The 24,457-nt window shown below is 49.4% G+C and overlaps 1 protein-coding gene across 1 annotated transcript in view; it reads right to left on the bottom strand.

Moving 5' to 3' along the window:
- The window catches only part of NTRK3 (neurotrophic tyrosine kinase, receptor, type 3), a 179,200-nt gene that overhangs the window by 145,441 nt on the left and 9,302 nt on the right, over positions 1-24,457 (bottom strand). Inside the window, exons 3-7 of the mRNA XM_010152408.1 lie at positions 13,680-13,748; positions 6,196-6,353; positions 3,776-3,918; positions 2,913-3,054; positions 456-752 (exon numbers count right to left, since the gene is read on the bottom strand). Of these exons, the coding sequence (XP_010150710.1) occupies positions 456-752; positions 2,913-3,054; positions 3,776-3,918; positions 6,196-6,353; positions 13,680-13,748 (809 nt within the window). The remainder of the gene's footprint in view (positions 1-455; positions 753-2,912; positions 3,055-3,775; positions 3,919-6,195; positions 6,354-13,679; positions 13,749-24,457) is intronic.

Here is a 24,457-nt window from a genome sequence, read left to right as displayed (position 1 = left end):
AGAGCTGCCTCACTTTCAAGGCTTTTCCTTTCTTTAGTTTACAATTAGCAACTACACAGAATACTTTCTCTCAAAAAAATAGGTGACTTCTTTAGTGCACCCCAGAGGAGATCCAAAATAATTGATCAAACTTGCATCCTATTCCCACTGAAATCCCTAAAGATTTTAAAATAACCAAACACATAATATTGAAAATACTAAACAACAAAAATATTTAAATAAGTTAGTCTCCCTCTCTGCATTAAAGAGCTGTTATGACACCAAAGCACACTTGAGTAGGAGAATCATACAACTCAGAAGAAGCCTCCAGAGATCACATCTTCCAACATGCTGCTCAGACTAAGTCCAACTTGTGTTGTCAAGGCCTTATCTAGGTGCAAGGATGATTACCGGTGGGACCATAGTAAGACCTCTAGATTGCAAGCCACCCTAATAAGATAAACTGAATATCCTACCTGGAAAGGGCTTTTCAAGGAAGTGTCCTTTGATGGTTTGGTTGGCTGAGCCCAGCTGGTTGGTGGCCACAATTGTGTAGTTGCCATTGTTGTAGTGAGTGGGTTTGTTGAAGAGCAGGCAACCCTCAGACACTTCCCCTTGTTGGTAAAACTCCATGTGGATGATCTCTGTCTCCCGGAGGACCTGGCCATTGTGGAGCCAGTGAAGAGTGGGAGCGGGGTTCCCATGCACCGCAAACGCAATGCAATGCTCCAGGTGTAGCACCGGCTCCTCCAGGGTTAGGATGCGAGGGGGATCTACCAGAGAGAAACATGGCAGGCTCACAGCACACCTCCACCCACATCATCTCTCTGTGCACCATGGAAATTAAGAATATTGAAAACACCATCTCCAAACTTCCCTTGTTCCTTCTACTCTTCCCATGGGTGTCTGCAAAGAAGTAGCGCTAAGTCACAGGAACCACCCCAGGCTCCCCAGAAGGAGGATCTGAACCATAGCCAGTTTGTTCGGGCTTGTGAACAAGGGATGTAAATTAATGACAGGGATTGTCCTTTTACCAGCCCAGAAGCGATTAGCTTGGAGTTACCCAGTCTACACACTTACTGCTGCTCCCCTTCCCTCAAGGGATCACAGGGAGGCCGCCTGTCCCCGTTACGGAGGACGCTGTGACCAAGCACTGTTACATTACACATGTGCCAGGTGCCCCTTGGGGACTTGCCACTCACACTGAGCAATTTTGGACTGCGTAGCTGTGGAAGCAAACATCCCCCAGCGACTGCCTGTCCTTGGGGGTTTTGGCTGCCTGAATATCCCAAAGGAGTTCTCACCCACCGAACACCCTCCAGGGGTGTTTTAATTAAAAGGAGTGGGAGAGGGAAAAGAACAGCAGAGACTCCACCTGCAGTTTATTGCATATGCGTTGTCTTCCCCTCGGGACACCCCAAGAATTCAAATGTGGCTCTGCCATCACTTCTAAGACCCATTTACAACGCCTACATGTGAGGTCCCAAACCCCAAGGCTGGCAAGGTCTGAACTAGAAGAGAGTTTTGTGCAAAGACAAAGGACACAAAAAGGTGTAGGTCTTCCCTAAAACTCTCCTTTTCCTGGTACCATCCTGCTGCAAAGACAACCCATGTGGCATCCACAAGGAACAAATATAATGCACCAACTCTGACCCATCTTTCGGAAAAAAGGGAATTTTTCAGGCAGTGAAGGTGGTAGAAGAGAAAAAGGTGCAGAGCTGGTTGGAGCCGAGCAAAATTCTCACACCAGCACCCAGCTACCCTGAACCACGAAGCCATGTCTCAGCCACCTCGTTTCCCTCGCAAGCCTAGATCTGCGTGCGGGTTGTTCATGTCTTCCTGGCAAAGAGGATTCAAAACAGGCAGCCACCTACACGCACAAACCCAGATCTTTCCAGCGTGAAATTACAGCCTGAGTGATGGGTCTGGGCAGCAAGAGCAGGGGTAGCAGAAACTGTCAGCAGCTTAGAGGATTACACGGGTGAAAACCGGCATTGGCACGGTGCTGTTCAAGGCATGGAGAAAAAGATGCTAAAAACACAGTGCAAAACACATCCGCCTGCTGACCAATCACCTCTGAGCCAATGTGAACTTTAATTACCTCCATTCTTTAATCCATCAATAGCACTTATTGGGAGGAAGATGAAAGCAGTAAAGCATGTGCTCTCCTCTTCCTATTCCTCTGTGACCCCTTGTCTTTAGTGGCTCCTGCACCGGGACATGCAACATGTGTGTGGTCACCAAGACTAGCCAGAATCCTGCACGGGTCTCTGCTCTGCTGGGCAGGGTTGGAGGTCGGGGATAGATTTTCGAACTACAGAGTAAAGGCAAATATTACAGGCCCAGCAACATATAGTAAATCTCAGCTGCTTGAGAGTGCAAAGCTGTGTAAACTTCCTCTTAAGGTCAGGTTTGTGTTAAGTTATATTAGAAAGCACAGAGAAAGTTTAGCTACTTGCAGATAAAAGTGAACAATTGAAATTTGACATGTGCATGTTTACATGGTGTTTCCTGTTTAACTTTGTAGAAACCGATCTGGGAGGAACCACTAGCACCTCTGAATTCAGATGCAAGATTTACACTGGCATTAGCAAGGGTGACATTTAACCACTCACATGGCATCAGGCAGAGCAACTCTCTAAACAGCTTTAGCCCCTCTACAGCTTTTCCCTACTCTGCTGTATCTCCCAAGAGATGGGTGAAGAGATGTCCACCACCAGTGTGACACTACTGCTCCTCCCCTGCTCTAGTACTCATTTCTGCATTAATGGAAGCAGCAGGAAAGGAAAAACACTGACACTTCAAAGAGCTGTGTGAGGATCCACCTCCTTCTCTTCATCCACAAAACCAGTGTATCACAGGCATCAAGTGGCCATGCATTCATACAGTTCCCAGAGCAGCCCTCCAGCCTCTATATGGTCACTGTTACTTACAGTAGACGGTGAGCAGCACACTGGCATTGCTCATCCCCACCACGTTCTCAGCAATGCAGGTAAGCAAGAATCCGTTGTCCTCACTGGTGACATTCACCAAGGTCAAGTTGATGGCATGAACATTAGTCCAGTTGAGGTTGGTCTAAAAATCCCAGAGAGAAACACAGACAGAAACCAGTGCTTGTTGGCTTCTCTCCTCACTGCTCCTGCCCTCAGCAGCTGAGGATCCCAGTTTCCACATAAGATGCAAGAAGGTCTCCAAAATCCAAGGACACCAGGATCCATGTCAGGGGAGGTGTTTCCTCATCTGATTTGGTACACCATATCCTACAAGAGGAACTACTGCGAGGAAGAAGGTCTCCAAAATCCAAGGACAACCAGGATCCATGTGAGGGGGAGGTGTTTCCTCATCTGATTCGGTACACCATATCCTATAAGAGGAACTATTGGGAGAGGGAGAGCCACAGCGTTGTAGCACTCAAACCTGGCTTGTCTCCAGAAAACCTTAGCTTAGCTGCCTACTTCAGCTACAGCTGCTGCAGACACCTCTGTAAACAGGCGGTTTCATTAGAGGGGACATGAGTTAATTCAATTAAGGAGCACTGACACATGAAGCTATCCCATTTTAACTTTTCAGCCATAAAGGCGGAAAGTTTTGTTGCCTTCCCATAGTTACCAGGTTCTCATGTGGATACAGTATGGCCTCGATTTCCCTTTGGATACAGCCCTTACACATTTCTCAGAGCAGTCTCCGCCATCTACCTGATGCTCTGCCCTGCAGTCACAGACCTGGGGAACCCACGGCAGCTGCCCTGTCCTTGCCACGTTGGGCGCAGGCGGCACTGAGGTCCCACAGCCCCTACCTGGTGCGTGTTGATAGAGTGGAGATCAGCCACCGTCCAGTCGACGTCAGGCAGCGGCGAGCCTGAGCCATTGCAGGTGATGACGGCGTTTTCCCCTTCCCGCACGGTCAGGTTCACATGGCTCACACTGATCTCAGGCAGGTCTAGGAGAGCCAGACACCGAGGTGCTCAGGTGTGGAGCCACGGTTGCTATAGCCAGCCACAGGACATGCGTGTGGACCCAGATCCCACCAAGTTCCCCAAATCAGCCTCCAGCACCTTGGGATAAGTAGCAGGAGGCAACAGCACGGCCTTGCCTTACTGAGGGAAGGAGGGGTCTTGGAGATAGAGGAAAATGTAGACACTGAACATGTACCAGCTGAACAGACCCTCCCCATCACAGTCCAGTCCAAAAGTTGGTGTCCAGTTCTGGCTGCCCTTCCCTTCACACAACCCCCATCCCCATCTCTCCTACTCCCACATAAGCTGCTCCCCAGGGCAGTCACCTGGGATGGGAAAGCTCCATGTGCTGGGAGATGATCCAAAGCGTTCCCACCACCAGGGACAAGGCACAGAGCGTCCAGCACTCCAGGCGAGGAAAGTGTCCCTCTGATTTATACCAATGGAGAGAAGATGACCAAGGATGTGTCCTCCCATTAACTGCAGCTCTCCGAATAAAAGGTGCCCTTGTTCTTCCTTGATGGCAGCAGAGAGATTCACTGATTTATGGTGGCTCTGATTTACACCACTTCCTTACTTGCTGCCACAGGCACCAAATATCTTTGCAACAGGAAACAAGACAGTGCTGGTTGCAAGAAGCAGGACAAATAACCTCCTTGCATAGAGGAGGCTTTCCGGGCTTATCGTAGAGGCAAATTCTGTAGGCAAGGCATGGGGGGAGCTGACCAGTGGTCACCTCCCACTGCAGGGCAGCAGCATCCGTCATGCTGACCCAAAGCCATGTATAGGGATAAACATCCTTTCATTCCCATCAGGGAGCAACACCAGGAAGGAAGCAACATTGCACTGATTTGCAGGACGCCAGAAGGAAGGAGGCGTGGCAAAGATGCAGAGGTGGCAGGAATCAGCAGAGAGAGAAGGGAGGAACATTTATGGTCTCACCAGGTTGAGTTGGCATAGAATGTGGCCACACCAAGCCACGTCAACCCTCAGCAGCAAAGGACAAAGATAAATGGTGTGTTGTTATAACATTCCTGAGTCATCTCAATACTTGGACAGATAGACACCCCTCTAGAGGAAAGCAGATCAGTGTGGCAGATCTTTTCCCTTTCAGGAGACTGAGGTCAGAGGTGGTGTTCACCCTGCACACCAGCACATCTATGTCCCCAGATCAGCACCCTGCTGTCACCTCAAGACTAATATCACCACTGCTGGAATCACCTTCTCCTCCTGTCCCTGATCCCTACATATTTTTTTTTTCCCTCTAAACCCTGATGATTATTCTTCCCATGTGAGGAGGAAATTACAGCGGTCTCTCAAATCTTTTTAGTTCATCCACATGTAGCAACACTTTGGCCATTTTCCAGAACTTAATAAAGGGACATCGTGAACTTGGGGGAAAAAAAAAAAAAATCATACAAATCCAAATGTGCATGCTCTTTGTCTACCACTGCTCCAAGAAACAAACCCAAATTCCTAGAACAGAGAACGAACATCACAAAAAGAAAACCTCTGGTTTTCCTCCTTTTTTCAGCCTGTTTGACAGTTGTTCACATACAGACAATTTAATTGTTCTGTTGAAGGTACACCTCTTTCCCCTTATTCTGCAAGGGATGCTTTCCAGTAATGGCAATAGCAGAGCAAAAACTGACACCAAACAGGCAGCTGATGTGTGAACAAGGTGAAGGAAAAAGGGATAACTATTGAACATGCCTCATGTTGCTCCTGGGGCCACTGGACTCTCTTAAACTAAACAGAAAAAGGTACAAAATCACTCCTGCCTCTTCCCTATAGACATGGGCTTTCAATTGAAAAAATAAAACAAAAGAAAACAAACACAGTTGTGCATTCCCTAAGAGCGATTACGAAAGATACGGTGGCAGCGTCTTTTAACAATATGCTGTTTCTCAGATTTATTAGACAGAAGAAGAGCAATACGAAATGTATCCTTTTTCAAAACATCACACAGACTCATCACACACATACCGTCAAGCAACAGCATTACAGTGAAGGAAACGCCCCCAAATCACCTGATACCTTTGCTCGTACAGCAACGCCAGCCCCACACTTACATAGACACTCTATTTTTAATCCTCAAACTACCCCCATCAGCTTCAGTTGTTTTGCTCTTGAGCACACGGTGGGATTTTGCTACACCAGGTTCCCCAAGTAAACAGTTGAACCAGAGATGCTGTTAGGACCGGGCTCCCTCCTAGCATCCTCCACCCAGCCCCAGGAGTTCAGCATGAGCTGCACCTTACCGCACTGGGTGATGTTCATCTCGTGCAAAGGGATGATGGCAGCATCCGTGTTCATGCAGTAGAGCTCCTGGTATTGCAGGTTCGCCTCGCCCTTCTCCTGCCAGAGCTGGATCCAGCGGATGTCACAGCTGCAGTTAAAAAGGTTCCTCTCTAGTCTCCTATGGGCAGAGAGAACGTGAAAAAGGATGGTGGGGTTGGGAAGGATGAGCACGACTGTCTTGTGGCTCCAGGATCCCCGAGGAGGATGGCCACCATGCAGGAACAAGGGGCCCTCCCTTTAGAGCTAATGAAAAATCTCCTCCGCATTATTTGCCTGAGGCCTTCTGGAACACGTTGTTCACATCCCTCCTGACTCCAAAGAGACCAAGGTTACGCATCCATACGTTCAGTCTCCTTCATGCACTCACACAAGGTTTTACATCTCCCAGGGCAGCACATGGATACACGCAACGTCTTTTACCGCAAGATCTGCAGCACATCTGCAGCTTGGTCCCTCAGCAACGCTGTCCGGACACCCAAAACATTCATCCCTCAGCAAAGGAACAGGCAGCTCCACAGTGCTCTAAAATATTGATTCACATCTTCGAATTCCCCTTCAGGAGGGGTCCAAGACTCTGTTGGGCAGAGCACACCTCCAGCCCCTACAAGCGCTCAGTGATGCTGGCAGCTCCTCTCCAGAGTACCTTGTACAAACACAGCCTCCTGGTGACCCAGGACACGAGCCAATGCACAGGGTATCATGCATTTTAATCAAATCAAACCGCACTGCACAGAGACCCTGCTGACCTGGCCAGGAGAAATGGAAAAAAAGCACTGTCTTTAATGTACTTCATTTAAAACACAGTTACACACAGTTTATATACCAGGAATGTTTATTATAATTGATTTTCCAACCTATTAACCATTTCATTTACGTTTTTAAAGCCCTACAGCTTTCTGAAGATACAAGGAGGGCAGGCCCTGACAGCGAGGAGAGGCCAGTGCTTTGGAAGGGCAGGCTGAGTTACCAATGTGGGGTTGCAACAATAACTTGAGTAAAACAGGAGGTACAGCCTGAACAAACAAGACACCTCCCCACATAACTATGAAGAAGAAGAAAGTAGGGAGCAAAGGAGCCAGCACTGCAAAAGTCAGCCCAGTCACCCCAAAGCAGAAAGACATCTCTCAAGGTCAAACCGTTGCTTCACACAACATCTACAGCCCCTGTCGTACAGGGGGAAGTTGTTTTTCTGGTCTGTTCCACGCATTACTGCAAAATTCATGCTGGCTTTTACAAAATTAATTCCACTGACTAACAGGATTTGGAAACAACCTTCCAAACATGTGCAGCTGCTGTTTCATCCATACAGTACTGCAAAAGGAGGAGGAGGAGGAGAAGGGATCTTCTGGGAGCAGCCAAGGGTGTTAAACCTGAACCCTAATGATGGCATCTCATTCTACGAGGAGATTTAAAGTGGCATCTGACTTTTTCTTTTTAATTACTGTAACTAGCACTGAGTTAAACTTAACCCCACTGCTTTTCATTAGTTCATTCCTTTCCCCTCAAAAGCACCTACACTTTTGCAAGACATGTACAAGGCTCAGAGAAGTGACTCAAAGGCCAAAGCACTAAATTTAACAGGCCAGAACAGATTAGCAGAGTGATGTGGTGGGATTTGAATGGCAAGACATTCCCTGCACGCTACGGCAAGTACTGCCAGTTCCTCGCAGAGGCTTTGCATGGCCATGAATCCACATTCTCCTCGGGATTCTCCCAAGGTCACTGCTACCCACAGGACATGGGATGGCACATGGTAAAAACCATGGGCTCAGCTAACGGCAGATCAGGTAAGGGGAGTTCTAGCCTGGGACCCAGCAGAGAGTCAGGGGACCTCATAGGCAACGGGGGAGAAATTCTGCTCCATTGCTAATATCCTCACAGAGCCAGGCTGCCCGGGAGAGCCACTGTCCCAGCACTTCAGGGCAGCTCTGTAAGTAATAGACAGCAGCCTTCCCGGTCCATTGCTAATTCATGAAGGCCCATGAATTATACAGGAGCAGCAGGCTTCAGGGCAGAGTTACCCACGACCTGCCCCAACGTCAGTGATGTAACTCGCTCTATTTGAGACCCCCACAGGGGCTTTTGCACAAATTAACTCCCGTCCCCGGCAGCTGGCGCAGCACCACATGTAGAAGGGGCACAGATACGTGCACCCGTTTTCCCTAACACGTGTTGCAAAAGCGCTCTTGACCCACTCTGGACATGCCCTCCCTCCTCGCTGGGTGCCTGCCCTGCCATGCCAGCCAGCTCTCCAGAGAGGGGCACCAGGATTTTCATGCTCATGCTGTCCTGTACCTGCCCAAAAACCTGAACTTTCAACTCCTTCCTCAGACCCCATCAGCACCCCAGCCTCAGGGCTTGCAGGGATCATTAGGAGCTGCAGCTCCTTCCAACTCTTCCTGTTAACATGTCCCCACTACCTACAATCCTCCACATGCTGAGATAAACACAGCTTCCCTTTTCTAAAAGGAGAAGCACCTTGGGGAACACAAGGAACCCTTTGGCCAAAACCCACTGTCAGGTCAGAAGGCATCAGCATGTGCCACGGAGATGTGTCCCATCACAGCAGGGACAAAAGCTGGCACTGAACGGCATGGTGGGGCAGCCTAAGGTCTTCAAATGGGAACAGCAGCACTGCAGTGAGAATTATGTTAAGGGACTCCTTGTGAGCCATACCCAGCACAGCTTACCCCCAGAGAGGGCAAGTAAACCCAAAGAGCATTTTTCACATGTATCCTTAGCCTGGAAACATCACCAAAGCATCATTTGGTTACAGGTGCCCAGGACAGAGCACACTCCCACACCTTCTGAAGGCCTCGTTAAAACTGAAAACACCTCTGAGAAATAGCAAGTATCACAGCCCCAAGCAAGCTGGGATCTCTCTGCACAAGCACAGCTGCTTTCTGCACCCAGGAGTTGGCCCAAACAGGGACCGAACCCACACCTGAGCTAGAGCCATTCACCAGCCCAAGGCAAAGCACAGGCTTGCAGCAGGGTGTGCTCTGGGCACAGCCCCTTCATGAAGCAGGCACACTGCAGGGCTTGTGTTTGGGACAGAGGAAAGCTGGGATAATCACACCCTGCATTGTCATTTGAGGGGACAATGACAGAGCTGATCCCCCAGAGCCATCTGGGTATGAAGTCAACTCTTTCAGGACAGCGATGCTGCAAGTGCTGCAAGTGCCTTTCCGAGCCCAGCTTTGTTCCTCACAGAAAGCTGTACCTCCCTAAATCGCCTGGACGAGGGCAGGAGAATATGCACTGGGACAGACAGGACTTCACACACAAAGCAAGGTTTTTTCAGACTAGGCAGCTAAATGAGACACATGCCCTGTCCCATGCCTCCCCACTCACCAGCTAAAACAAAGCTGTCTGCAGCCAGAGCCTCTCCGAGAGCAGTGGAGATCCTTGCCACACGTCTGTTTGTTTTGATTCACATAAAACTGCTGCCGAGGTTTCATACACTTGCAATGAACACACTCTCCTACCTCAGGACTGAGATCGCTTCTCTAAGCTTGAGAACCAGAGTGCCCAGCAGAGAGAGAACAAAGTCTATTTTTGTTTTTCATTTCTCTTTATTTCCCAGAACCAGGGTTTCTCTTGGCAGTCTGGCCAGAATTGTTGTTTCCGAACCCCTGCCAGGAAGGGGTGGGATAGAAAGGGAAGAACTTGGATAAGGAAGGATGTGTGGCATCTGTCAGCTGGATTAGCTAATGCAGAGAGCAGGCAAGTACCCACTGTCTAGCTACAACTCTATTAGTGTGACTGTTGGCGGCAATAAGTTTTCAAGCTAGAGGCACAGACGACGTTAAGCTGAACTCATAATATTAACAGAGATGCTGCTGTACCCCATCCCCACCAAAGGCTCTTGCTGTAGCACTGCAGAAACCTACTGCAGGGTAAGCTTTCAGGGGCTGCTGGTGTTAGAAATGCTGATGGGCCAGGCAGAGCAGCAAGATGTTCAGGACTACAAGGTTTTCTACAACTGAAGATGTAATTGGATCCAGAGTCTTGCGTCTTTCCGGGAACGAATGTCTTGAAATGTCAGCCCTAAGCTCTCAGAGGACATGACAAAGGAAGCCAAGGGCATGACAGAGGAAACCAGCTGTGACTTCTGGATAAGCAAGGCTCTAAGTCCAATGTTTATGAGCTGCTGCATGTGTCAGATGCTTCCCTGTGCACACTCAGCTTCAGACTTAGGAGAGCTGTGCACACATTAGCTCAAACCCTGCCGGTCAAGGTCAGCCTGTGCCGTGGGAATTAGGGCTGGAGTTATTGGAAACCATTCCAAGCCTTGCTTCTGGCCAGGAGGAGAAAAGAGATAATATTCTTTGGAAGTGCGCCTCACTTTTGCCATCCTTTCTTCAGTGAGTCAGCAGGGGAAAAGCTCAGCTCTGTTGAACAAGAAACGAAACCTTCTGCTTTAAAGTAATGCCGTTTCCCTGAGGTTGAGATGCCTTGAATGCAGCCAGACAGCTGTTTAAAGCCCCAAGTTCCCATCCACCTGCCTGCTCTCGTTGCATGGCATGATCTTCACATTAGTCTTCTGCTCTCTTCTCCGCCGTGTTCACCGTGAGTGTCTTTGTCAGGCCTCATGTTCCCTGGCAATCTCCATGTCGCAGCAGTTGTAGTTCCTCTCCTCCCAATACTCTCCTGGAGACGATCCTCCCATCGCATCCCGTCCTGCGTGCTCTGCTGCTCTGAGCTGCCTCACTGCACGTCATGGTTTTGCCTTCAATGACTATCCTCTTCTGAATCCATGACTGCCAGGTAGCACTGGGACATGGCACTCTAAGGTGCCTCTAGGGAACCACTGCAGAGCAGTGCCTGCTTGTCCCAACAACCCTCCCCATAGACCAAACCCTCTCAAGGAGAACTGACTCTTGCCAGCATCTGTGCGTCCCTAGGGACTTCTGGGCTTCCCGTGGCTGTGCGCAAGTGCTGCTACTCAGCCTGCCTTTCCTCAGGCTTGCTGCCTCTGCATCGGTCTCACCGCCTTCTTCACTTCCAGAGAATTTTGGCTCAACTTCAAGTCCTTGGCTGATGTCAGTCTGCAACTCCCTTTCCAGCTTTCACCAGTGCTTCACACTCACTTTATGTGGGCCACGTATTCTGTCTTCCTCCCAGATTCTGGAAGCCTCTTTGGAGCTCAGTGTGCCAAAAAACTGTCTTCTACTCACCCATCCTCTGCATTTCTAAAAAAAAATACAGTATTTCCCACTTTTGTGCATCCATTACTAATTTCTCCCGCCTCTGAGATTTAGTTTCCCTCATTAACAGGTCCCATCATTCTAGCACTCAGGACCATGACCTGAGTCACAGTAGGTAAAGATGTTGGGAATTAAAGACATATGTTATGTGAATGATTTATTCAGAGCCCATCGCTCAGGCTACACCTCCATGCTGTCTTCTCTCAAACAAATCCAAAACTCAGCAGGACAGTTTCACGGCCCCAGGAGAACACTGCACACATCCCCCTGCCCCATTAATGCCAACATCCTAGTGGATATCAGCTAAAATACTCCTCTCCCATCACTCTTTGGAGGAAAAGCATCGTCATGTTGTTCAGGTGCTGACTGTCCTACCGGTGTTCATGTGGATAGAGGGTCTTTAGTGACAAGGAAAAATTTGTCAGGAAGCACCGGTGACAAAGCAATTCTCCAGAAAAAATAAATTTGACCAGGCTCTTACTCCAGCCCAGCCAAGAGTGAGCCAGGCCCCACAGGCACATGCATCTGTAGGTCTAAGTTGGTCACTGGAGTTCGTGCCAGGGGGTCGTTTGCCAAGACCCTTTCTCAGCGCAGTTGCAGGAGAGGTTCGACTGAGGCTGTAGCCCTACACAGTGCCAAGCCTCCCCACAGGACACCACGCATCACATCAGAGCTGTGTTCCCACCCCATCACCTCTCCCTACCTCCACAATCTCCCATTTTTCTATCTGCATTACTTCTTCCATCAATCAGGAAGATTGTTACGCCTGAGAAAACCACTCTGAGCACAGCTCCAACTGGAGCCAAGTAATTCAGATCCTTCCCGTCTGCCAGGCTGCAGTGCAATGGCCACAGATGACTCCAGTGACACCAACCAGCGCCACCACAAGCACACCAGCTTCTCTGCTAGGACAACATGGTTGTATTCTTCATCAGGCAGGAATAAGTACACTTTGCTACCCAAAGAGCAGCATCTAAAGTCCCTTGGTGGCTGGTATTGGCCTTTTGAGCCTGTCCTGGGCTGGCAGACCTGGGACATGCCTGAAGAAACACAATATAACCACAGGAAACAAAGCCACATAAAAACAAGCCCCATTGGAAGTACATCCATTAATCTGCAGGCTCACTGTCACCCCAGACCTTGCCAATGCCTCTAGCACAGGGCTGCAGCCCCATTTGCTCCTCCACTCTTGGGTCTCTCTTGGGTAACAACCATCAATCTGAGTTTTGCCAGACAGTGCAATGACAATAAGTAAAGGTCTAAGAATACAAATGACTCATGCTATTAAACTTGAAACCTGAGCCAGGCTTGAAAAATATTTAGAGCTGTAATCAGCGAGGAGACAAATTCCAAATTCAGCATTTTAACTCTGCAAGCCAGATTCCCCATCAGAAGGGCGTTTCTCTATTTTCTAATATCACTATTAGTATTTTTCATTTAACAATTTGACAGAAATAAAATACACTGCAGTAACACTGGTGATAACACACTTACTCCCACTTGAAAGACTGTCTTTATTCTTTCATAAGTCACTTCTAGCTTACAGCTCTATTGATCATCAGTGAGGATGAATGGAGCTTCCCAGGATCCTCTGGGACAAATCCTACATATATATTTTTTTTTATTCCCACCAAACAACTATTTCTAAAATTCAACAAAACAGGTCATCAGGGCAATGCTGCATTGATTTCGTGTCCACTTATTCTTCAAGCGCAGCGCTGACTGCTCTATCAATAATTCAGCAGGCTGAAGGCCACCGGTACCCCAGGAGAGACACTATCTCATCTCCCACTTCACAGCTGGGAGGTGCCTTGGTTGCTAGACAGCAAGGGAGTCATCTGCCTAAAAAGCAGGGGTGTCTTATAAAGTATGTCCATGAGCTAAGGAAAAACAGTTAGCCCTACCCTGCAACAGATGAGGATCAAGTATTTGAGAAAATTCCCTCAAAATCTGGCCTAGTGAGTATTTCTAATGTGCTCCCAGAGTTAGTCAACCATTTACTACCCCAAGCATGACTTGTTCATCATCCCGACGTTAATTAGCCAGCTGCTGCGAAGTTAAGAGAAGCAGTTCTGCTCTGGTGCTCCCATACCCAGGAAATCCTCCCAAGGATGGTGCTGCCCACTGGAGTTTTAGGTAATTATTCACAGGCTTCAAAATAACTCTGTTTGGAAATCATTCTTCCACTCAGCCTCCCCTCTTCTCCCAGGAGATATCTCCAGGGTGGGACTTACAGTTCAAAGAGTCGCAGGGTCTGGAAGAGTTGCCATGAGAGAGTGGTGAGCCGGTTCCCAGAGAGGTCTCTGAAAATTAACAAGAAAGAGAGCTGTAGTCACGATAAATGATTCCCCCTGCACACGGCCCTACCGCCTCTGCAGGGCTCATCGTCCTCCTCTACAGGGAGGCTGTCAAGTAGTTTAGAACCCAAGTTTAGATTTCATAATGAGGGATTTTAATGAGGATGAACCCAAATGGAAATTTCTCATTTTACTTATTTTTTCCAAGGGGCAAAATGGTTTCTATACTGCTGCCATGTTAAGAAAAAGAAATCCAAGCAGAGCAAGAGGAGTCCAATTCCTGCCCATGAATCTGGAGCTTTACCAACCAAAAGCAGAAAGAACAAGTCTAATTTCACACCTTAAACAAAAAAATTTAAGCACAAACGTTGGGTTAAAATAGTAACAGCCAGGCTAAACTGACAGCATGATGATTACCCAAGGTGTTATCGTATGATCTGCAGTAGCTGTGCGCCCCAAGTGTCCCGGTATGGCTGCATGTTGTTTGCACCCAGGGGTACCACCACTACAGCAGCTAACAGCTCCCCATCCCTCTCTCCATCTGCCCAAACTTGCAAAAACATAAATTTCAACTACCTGGGAGAGCTTTGCAACCCAGCAGACATCACCTCTTCAGCTGAAAGCCGGAGAGGATAGAAGAGTGTAAAAGCAACCAAAGTACTAAAACCAAGAGGAAGAAAAGTGTTTGGGGCAGACTAAGCAGAAAGAGAAAAGCCCCAAGTTTCTAACCACATGAAAAGATGGTAATGAAGTGCTTTCTGTAGTGGGCAGCCTTCCCAGGGATGCCTAGCCAGACTGACAGCCACCAACTGAGGGACCAGCTCATGGGGTGAGCAAAGGGACAGGTGACTTATGCTTCTGATGGGGGATTCTGCTTCTGGCAGTAACCCTAATCCTCCCGTGTCTACACTGGCCTCCAGAAAACATAGGAGATGCTGCCTCCCACCCTTTGCCGAATCCAGCCCTGTCCCCACCAGCTCCCTCCCCATCACAAGACACCTGGGTGGGCTGCAGGCAGTCAGGGCAGCTCGGTGCAAGGCTGCAGGCACCCTCCTGCCACAGCCCCGCTCACTGGAGAGGGCCATGAAGGGCCACAGAGGAGACACAGGACAAGGTGGCACAGAGGTGACAGCAGGCAGCCCAGCCATGCTGGACTCAGCCCACAGTCCCTGTTTGGTTTGCACAAACATGCTAAAACAAAGACAGCAAAGCCTGGAATGGCTTCTAGCAGTGCAGGTCTGCTCCATGAGGATTTGGGGTGAGAGATTCATTTGTTGCCTTGCAGCAGGTTGCAGTGCAGCAAGGGCAAACACGTGTTGGGCAAATGCAGAGAGGGCACAGCCCAGGTTCAGAGAAGGAAAAAGCATCTCTGGTCCTGTCCTACCTGCTAGTAAGCCCAAAACTCTGCAATTAGGAGTGGGGAGGCCACTACAGCTCACACAGCAACCATTGTCCCAGAGGTTCTCCACAAGCCTGGTAGAAGAATAAGCCCAAATACCACGACGGCACACAGTGCTGCATCATTAAGTTTTCGCTCAGCTTCACATCAGACTATCCCGCTGCGGAAACCACAGGTGCCTCGTTTCATGTGACTAAGATCCCACCATTCCTACGGCTGTAGACAAACTGCCTCCAGCCTCTGATAAAGTTTAGAAAGGTGGCAAAAATAGCAGGTGAAAATAAGCGAGGGGATAAAATATATATATATTGCAAAGCCCCCTCTTCTATCCACCTCAGAGCACTGTGCACCTGGAAACTTTGCAAAGGCAGATGAAAAGTAGGAGGGGAAGGAGCAGCTCACTGCTACTGAAAAGCAAGACAGTAACTCCCTCCCCCAACCCAGGGAGAAGGAAGCGTAAAGGGGGATGCATGAGAGACAGCAAGATGTGGGAGAGAGGCAGAGATGCAGAGGGAGTGAATCTTGCTGGAATGTCCTTTCTCAAAGGTCATGTTTTGCTACATTAGGCAGAAATGTCAAGAGAAAATTGGATTCTGAAAGAGAAGAGAAAAAACAACAGGCTTTCCACGCAAATAAGGGAATCAAAAATAGCATGATCGTGTTATTACAATTTAGGACACAGAGATGGAGAAAGGAAACAACCTCACTAATGCAAGGAGCTTTGCCAGGCAGATGTGCTCCGCTCCTCGCCTCCCACAGGCCCTCCTCCCCCAGCCACCAAACCACAGCAAGCATTAGGCAGAGAGGGGATGGTTCTTCACTTGCTCACGTCTGGCAGGAGACACTGCTCTCAAAGGGCAAAGCTGGTGTCCGATCCGACCTGCCCATCACCCTCTGCAGGGCTGGTAAGGGATACACAACCCTCAATGGCTCCATTGCAGACTAGCCAGGACACACAACAGGGAGAAACATGTTTGTCATTGGAAACAGACGCCTTGGACACCTCAAAGTGTCAGAAAGGCCCTTGAAATGGACCCTTGTAAAGGTCCCTCATCTTCAGCACAGAGACAGAAAAGGGCTGCACACATAAACACTCCAAAGGTCAGAGATGCCAGGACTGGGTTTCCACATGCAAGGGGTACATCTGCCAACTTCTGCCATAAAAGATATGGAGCTCCTATGGAAAAACCTCACCGCACAGCACTGATTTCTCCGCAAAAACAGATCCATCCCACGCACAGGATGGGGCAGGTTTCCCAGTGAAGATAGCATGGAATTGTGTTATTAGAGATGGTATGTACACAAGGAGATTGAATTACAGCTCCACAGGTGAAGTTCTGAGCTCCAGCATGTTATAACTTCTGTTTGGCACTCACAACGTTCCCCGTCCTCGAACACTGTCTGCGTGCACAGAGTTTCACAGTATTTTGTAGAGCTTAAATGGAGAGGATTGGGGAAAATCAAAATGCTCCCAACCAGCACTAGTCCTCTCCCAGCTCCATCTGCCCATTCTGCCTGTCTGCTGCTGTTTCCAAGGCTGAAAGTCCATTGTCACCTCCATATCCCTGTTGTTTGCAGTGACCTGAACCCCAACCCTCCTGCACACACGGCTGGGCAGTGCCAGGTCTTTCCTTCCCACCATCCAGACACTCCTCCCCAGGAGGCTGATTCACACTACCCATTATTCTGCAATTTCCTCATCCATACCCAAATTTCTTATGATTTTCCTGCTTTGACATCTGCTCATCCAACCCCAGTGTCTCACCATTAGCTGCCACTCCTAATCTTCCCGATATGCTCCCAAACATCCTTTGCAAAACTTCTCCCCTCCAACTGGATCAAGAGTCATTCTGCCTATGCAAGGAAACATCTCAGAGCAAAAACAAGTCTTCCAAGCAAAATCTGCCCCTTTGTCAAAGTTTCCTCCCCTGCACAAAAGGAGGGAGCAGGTGCTCTGTAACAGAAACATCACCAGTATTTTCCAGCTTGAGCAAAACAACCCTTTTCCCTCCAACTCCATCCATCACCTCAAACATCTGAGCAGGCTTTGATTTGAAACTAGAAAGAAATTTAAAAAAAAATTCAGCCAGGAGCATACACCCAATACAGAAAATTTCAGCCTGAGCAATTAAAATTAGGCAGTTATAGGAAAGTGGAAGCAGTCTTGTAGAGGAGCGTGCCAGACAACCTTTATAACAGCCTGTGCATCAGCTCCACCTGTAATAAAACACGGCACATCACACATCGAGGAAACACAGAGGGAGGGAAGCAAAACGCCTTCCCTGTGTATTTCTCAGCAGCAAACGGGAGCCTGTCTCTCAGGACAGACCTGCCATCATTGCTCCTGGACTGCATTCAAACTGCTTCTTTGCCACGGGACATTTTCTCCATCACTCACAAGACACTATTTTCCACGGAGACAATCTTTAGAAATAGCTGCCAGGCTCCTTTTTGCCTCCAGAGCAGGTTTCAAAGGAGTTGAGAAAGGAGAAAGGTTTGGATGAAGCTTGTCTGGACCAGGTCCAGGGCAGCAGACACTCATGACTCAGGCTCAACACCCCGCTCCTCCCCCCCCGCCCCAGCCCACCCCCCCCCCCCCCCCCCCTGCCACAGTAGTCGTGCTCCTAAGCCTGCGCTTTGCAGGTGGCTCATCACACCGTATTCCCACCAGCAACGCCCCACACACTACAAAGGTGGGACACTGTGTGACAGCAAAGTTCCATTTCTTCCTGCCCACACACTACAAAGGTGGGACACTATCACTGTGTGACAGCAAAGTTCCAGTTCTTCCTCTCTCCCTCCATCCATTCTCCTCCTGCACCTGAAAAGAGGTGGGTGGATGTGGGACAAGAGAGGGGTCCGGATCCGTGCAGCCCAGAACAAATGGGTTTTAGTGTAAGAAGAGACGGTGTGTTTGCTCATCCCTCAATTACCCAGCAGCCAAAAGCGTTTCCACTATTAAAGCCATTTTTATCCAGCTAAATTAAGCTGGATACCTCATTAATGACACCAACAAGCAGGAGCCCCTGTAATTAAACTGTAAGCTATATTATGCAGTTCAGTCCAACGCAATGGCAGAAACACGTCTGCTGGGGACGGACCCTCCTCGCCTGTCCCTCCTCCACACATCTCCATCCTCCACTCGCCCTTATTTCCAACCTGACATTTTTATTTCTGCATGAGAGAAGTTTTTCACACATCTTAATAACACGGTGCCACTCGGAAAACCCTGATATGGGGGGGAGGGAGGGGAGATTAACTGCACAGAGCAGCTGGCGCTGAGGGAGCACAAGCAAGTGCCTGGCAGAAATGAAGAAGCGAGATGCACATCCTCAGCTGCGGTCCCCAGCACTGGATACGCCAGTGGTACCACGTGGGACTCCCTTGATATCCCCTGTGCTCTGGGCATAACGGGGGCTTCCCCTCATCTCAGTTTGCTGCAGCCTTGGTGGGGTGCTGGTGGCAACAGGAGAGGAAGATGTCAGCAGCCTCACATACCACTGTAGGTCTAGAGTAGCTCCATCCCAGCTTCATTTCCGCAGCAAATAAGCTGCTAAGGCTTTGGGTTTGAACCAGAGAAATGCTGGAAAGTCACTCTGGGGCTTGCTCGTGCCTGCCAGATAACTCCAGTGACCTCTAAAAGCAATGTTACATTCCCCATCACTGGCCCTGCCCTCCCCTTTCCCCTCCCTTCTTTTCCTGTTTAGTAAGCAGCTTTGCTCATTAAGAGAAAAAATGTACTGTCCTCCCTTAATGAATGTGCTAAAATTACCCCAGCAAGTCCCAGAAGCTGTGGCAGCACAGACCTCCCCACAAATCAGGCTCTGCAAATATTAGACTCAATTGAAATCTCCGATAACTCGGCACAAAGCCCCAGCAGGACACGCTTGAGAGAGAGCCCGCAAAAGCGCCGGTCGATGCCAAGCGCACGCAAGCCTCGCGCGCCCGGAAAGCGGAGTTAGCAGAACCGTACCTGGTGTTAAATTGGTCAGCCTAAGATTTCACAGCTGCCAGCAGTTCTCCTGCTTGCGCTCCCTGTCCGGGGCTCAGCACAAGGACATGCGTATTGGTGCTACGGAGGAGTAAGTTTACAGAGGTCCTTCAGCCACGGCCTGGCAATACCAGTTCCACTCCGCAAGCAACCCCTCAGCAACACCCAGGTCCTTACTGACACCAAACACAGTAGAAGCAAAAATCCTCCGAGGTTCAATCTGCCTTTCTGAGTTTGGACAGCGTAACTAACTCCTTTGTCACATCCATGGGTACTGTCCTGTGCTTGGTAAGGCATGTGTCACACAGCATTTCCCATCACATTATCATCTCGCTCTCCCCTAATTATTTCTTGTTCTAGGCCAAGAGCCAGAATTTGCAATGATTTCCCAAACTCAAAACATCCTGCGTCAGAGGAGGGCAAGAGACCATCACCGGTGACACACAAGAAGAGACACTGTCACTCCACGTGCACCCCCACCAGCCCTGGAGCTGCAATGCCGGAGGAGGAACCACCAACCCTCTGTGTTTCCCAGCTGCACAACCCTGATGCATAAAATCCCAACTGTCACCAAAAGAGGCCTGAAGGAGGTGGAAGGGGCTGGTCTCCTGCATTGTTCTTTAAACAACAGCATTAAAAAACAGAAGTTGCAGAGCATGTGGGAAGGAGTAAGGCACCACGCCTCCATCACAGGGCTCCCACCATGGGTGCCAGCAGCACATCTGCCCCACGCCTCTCCTCCCACTGCCTTTGCCAACACAGCAAACCATCTCCCTCCTGCTGCCTTCACCACAGCCCATTCCAAAACACTTTAAAGGCTGTTTTAAAGGCCATGCCCAACCCCATGATGCCTCCACACCCTCCCAAACATCTCTTCTGAGGCATCTCCCAGCTGCATGAAGCTTTGTTTGGAGACAAATCACTCCTCGGAGCTTATTATTGCTCACAGTTTTGGTTCAGCACACGGTACAGATGGGAAGCCATCACCAGATGTGGGTAATATTGTCCTCTAAGCTTCAAGGCAGATTAGATGCAGGGATCTGGCCCTCTGGACTACACTCGTCTCTCCCTTGTCACGTGCAGTTTCCACTGCTCTTCTCCAAAGATATCTGGGCTCTCAGAGGACTCAAGGAAAGGTTAAAAGCTGGGTCAGCCTTGCAGCTGCTTTCCCTCTGCCTGAAAGCTTCCCTGCAGGGCAGAGTCCAGCAGCATCCATGGAATATGCCAGTCTCCTGCTCAAGGAAAAGAAAAATGGACCTGCAACAGGCAAGAGCCCTTCCCACAGCTGCCCTCCTGCAGCTGAGAGGTCCTCTTGGCTCCTCTGCTCCCACTCCATCTCTTCTCTCCCAGACTATAGTAACTTTAGATCCATTAGGCCCAAAATATAACTGTACTCCAGGCTTTTCTCCTGCTTCAGCACACAGAAATAATACTGGAGATGTGTGCCGATTGAGAACAAAGGTTGCCAGCTGACAGCTCCAGCGAGGGGTTGGGTTTATCCTGCCTGTTTGCTTCAAATTACATGTTTCTTTGAGCTAGGAACAGAGAAAGACTGGGGAAAGCCTCCTACTCACAGGTTTCCAGTGGACCCAGAGCAAAGCCGATCACTCTGCGCAAGAGAGTTCTGTGCTGCAGTGAAGCACAGACTGAGGAGACGGTATGGGAAGGAAAGCCATGCCTGAAGGGCATTTCCCAGCATGTCCAAGTACACGAAAGCCGATCACTCTGCGCAAGAGAGCTCTGTGCTGCAGTGAAGCACGGACTGAGGAGACAGTATGGGAAGGAAAGCCATGCCTAAAGGGCATTTCCCAGCACGTCCAAGTACACAGTGACACCAGACCCCAAACATGTGCTCTCCCAGGCTCCCACCACCTCCTCCTTGAATACACCGAAGCAGCAAAGACAGGCGCTCAGGAGGTACCACCCCAGCTGAGAGGTCATCCCAAATACACAGGCAGGCACTGGGAGAGCTGGACAAGGTCCACACATTACCCTCAACTTCAACACATGAAGCACAAATCCGCTGGGAACGGATCTGGTCCTCCTTCTGCCTCCAGAATTAGGGCCATGCTCTCAGCTCTTAGAGGGCTTTTGCATCAAATTTATATGGGGGGAGGGGGAAAGTCCCACCTACTTCTGGATGCCCAGAAATCAATAAGCCCTGAATAATCTCAAACACTTCTCTCTACTAACCCCCTGCAAGAGGAAAGTAACAGCTGGGCCTGAGCCCTGATTTGCCTGACTTGGGGAGGGGTGCCTGAGGCTGTGATGAGCTGGAATGGTACCCAGGGCTCTGCAGAGCCTCCGAAGAAAGGAATGGGTACAGATATGCATACATACACGCACACATATATATATCTCTCCCAGCAACAGCAAAACAACAGGGCATAAGGCAGGCTAAGCTCTCGGCAGACATTGCTAAATGGTTTCCAATTAATTAACTGATTACATGATAGAACAGAAGGGGATTCAATTGAGTGCTGTTGACCTTTAAGAATAATTAATATCATCAGGATCGCAAAACTCGTCCAAGAAAAATAATTAGGAAGATTCTAATATTGCCTCCAAAGCTGCATTGAAGGGGGAGATGAAGATTCTGGCTAATTCAGAGGCACAGTTCCCAAGTATTTGCTTGAAAACCCATTTCTGCCTTTACTTGCTTCCCCTTTCAAAGCTCCCACACACACATGCTTCTTCCCTACCCCAGACAACCCTCTTTTCTCTCCAGATCCATTTTCCCCCATCATCTTTTCTACACTCCATTCCTCCTTCTGCTCCATTTCAATTTTTTCTTGCTCCAATCCTTTCTTTCAACACTCCCTCCTGGTAGTCCCTATCCCTCACAAAGCCATAGCCCATCTCCTGATCATCTTTGAGCTCAGGAGGGAACCCTGGTCCTTCCATATGACTCGAATCTACTTTTTATCTCCAGTCACCACTGGTAGCTTCATAGGCTGACAGAAGGCAAGCGCTACATATAATCCCAAAAAAGCCCTTCCCTGCTTTTACTCAGCAGTCAAATCCATCACAGAGGCTGGTCTTGGAAGCAGATGTAGGCGACGTACAGCAACAGGAGAAAATGAAAGACTGGGAACTTGCGATTCCCTTTTCTCCCATTACACCTCACCAAGCACATAAATAGTCCCACCTCATTATATTTTCCTTGTTTCTCCTTTCCCAGTGTGCTTGGCCCACAGGTCCTGCATGGAAGAGAGGATGAAAAGCCACTGAGCCAAGCAGGAACTGCAGTGGTGAGCTTTGCTGAGAAAGCCACTTGAACACACTAGAAAGGAGGTTCCATGAGCAGCCACCATTTCTTGTGTGGGAATTGTCACAAAAAAATAACTCACAAACCTGGAATGAAACCCACCTTTGCATTGAATAAATAAACTTGCTCTGCTGCTTATTATCATTAAAACTTCTGTGGCTTGACACTTCACTAAATTATAGATAAAAGGAAAAATGGTCTTCCTGGGCTCAGAAAAGCAGATTGCTGCTGAAGAGCTGTGTTTACATCAGCTAATGAAAAGAAAGCCTGCCATTAGCCTATAGCACTCACCCCACCCTGGCAGGGAGTAGAGCTACCTGCACCCACAGCACAGGGGTTCTGGGAGCAGCGGCTGGACATCACGAGGGACCAGACTGGGGAGCACACAGGCCAGCATGGGGAGATGCATGCTCAGGGAATGGGGGACCAAAGGGACCGTGCCATCAGCCAGCGGAGACGGCAGCTGCCACCTCCCATGCTGTGTGAAGGCTCCTGGCCGCAGCAGGAGGTGAGGCTGATGTGCTCCAGCTATGCCTCATCAAACGGCAAGAAAAACACTCAGCCTGGGAGACAGACAGCATCAAGCAGGGAGCTGTCTCGCACCAGGATGCTGCTTTCCTCCAGGGCCCATGGGCTTGGGATGGGGAGCAGCAAGGCAATAGATCCCTGGAGCACCCCAAGCACAGGCACTGCCTTTTGGGCAGAAATGCTCCTGTTTGCAGCACCTGAGCACACAAGGAGTAATGCTGTGAGCAGAGACCTGCCTGCATCTACACCTGAGCTGTGCTACAATGTGCCTCATCACAGCCCCAGGAACACTTGGCTCAGGCACAGGGAACTACGGGTGACTTAATGCAGTCAGAGTCCAGCGAAGCCTGCTTGCTACACTCTTCACTTATAGCCACCCAAAACACAGAAATGTGTTTTGTCTTTGACAATTAGCTCTGTCAGAAAAGACAGAAATGTCTGAACACAGCCATTACATTTTTTGTGTTCTTCTCAATAAATGATGTACTTAAAAAGGAGAAGCATCTTTCACCCACCCTTTATCTTCAAATATTGGTCACTGTGAGGAATATTTTCAAATGAAAAGACTAATCACCATGAAGCACCAAGTGCTTCAAACTGCAGCAGGCATTCCTTCATTACTCTGAGACAGCAAATTACCCACAATTATCAACACGCACAACTGGATACAACAAACATTTAGCCAAAGCCCACAGGTTGCGGTTGCAGTGAGGTTGAATGACAGATCTCACAGAGAACTACTCATGTGAGAAACCCACAGACAGCAGCCGGCTAACAGTGCTGCAAGACGACTCCATTCATGCTGCGGAACAAAGCCAGTGCCAGGAGCCACTGCAGTTCAGAAAGTTTGTATTGCACCTGCCAAATAGGCATCTCAGCATACTGGCTTCATAGGAGGACAGATAGAAGAATAAAAGCACTGCTGGCAGTGAAACCAGGCTGGCCACCCCTCAGGTGGGCTCACACCTCATGGCTCGATCCAGCTTGCGCTTGCAGCCAGGTGTACACAGTCACTATCCCACTCACTGCCCTGGGGGGCTTGGCTGGGGGCTGGGAAGAGAGTGAGTTTGTTGCAAGAGAAGGGTAAAGGAGGCACGGGCTGCATGCAGGGAGGGCAAGCTGCAGGTTCAGGCTGAGCAATAGGTAGGGAAGCCAGGAGGCTTCAGTGCAAAAGCAGGGATGCTGGGTTAGAGGCCAGGCTGCAAGCAGAGAGGCAGGGAGGGCCATGAGACCTGGACAAGGCTAGAGGCCAGGCCCATACTGCAGGCAGGGTGACTGCAGCTGGTTAGAGGCTGCAGGCAGAGAGGTCAAAGCTCATATGGCATCAGGGAGGCCCAGCTGCAGGCAGAGAAGTTGGGAGGCTGGAGAACCAGGTTGGAGGCAGAGAGGCCTGGAAATCTGGAGGCTGGGAGGCAGAGAAGCCCTGTCACAGGCAGGAAGGCCAGGCCTGGGCTGGAGGTTGGGCAGCTCGGCTGCAGGCAGAAAGATCGGCATGCGGGTTGGAAGCCAGGAGGCTGGAGGTGCAGGCA

Source organism: Eurypyga helias, unplaced genomic scaffold, assembly GCF_000690775.1.
Source record: "Eurypyga helias isolate BGI_N326 unplaced genomic scaffold, ASM69077v1 scaffold11570, whole genome shotgun sequence".
Classification (NCBI taxonomy): Eukaryota; Metazoa; Chordata; class Aves; order Eurypygiformes; family Eurypygidae; genus Eurypyga; species Eurypyga helias.
Note: the sequence above shows the minus strand (reverse complement) of the source record. Positions and strands in the feature narration are given on the sequence as shown.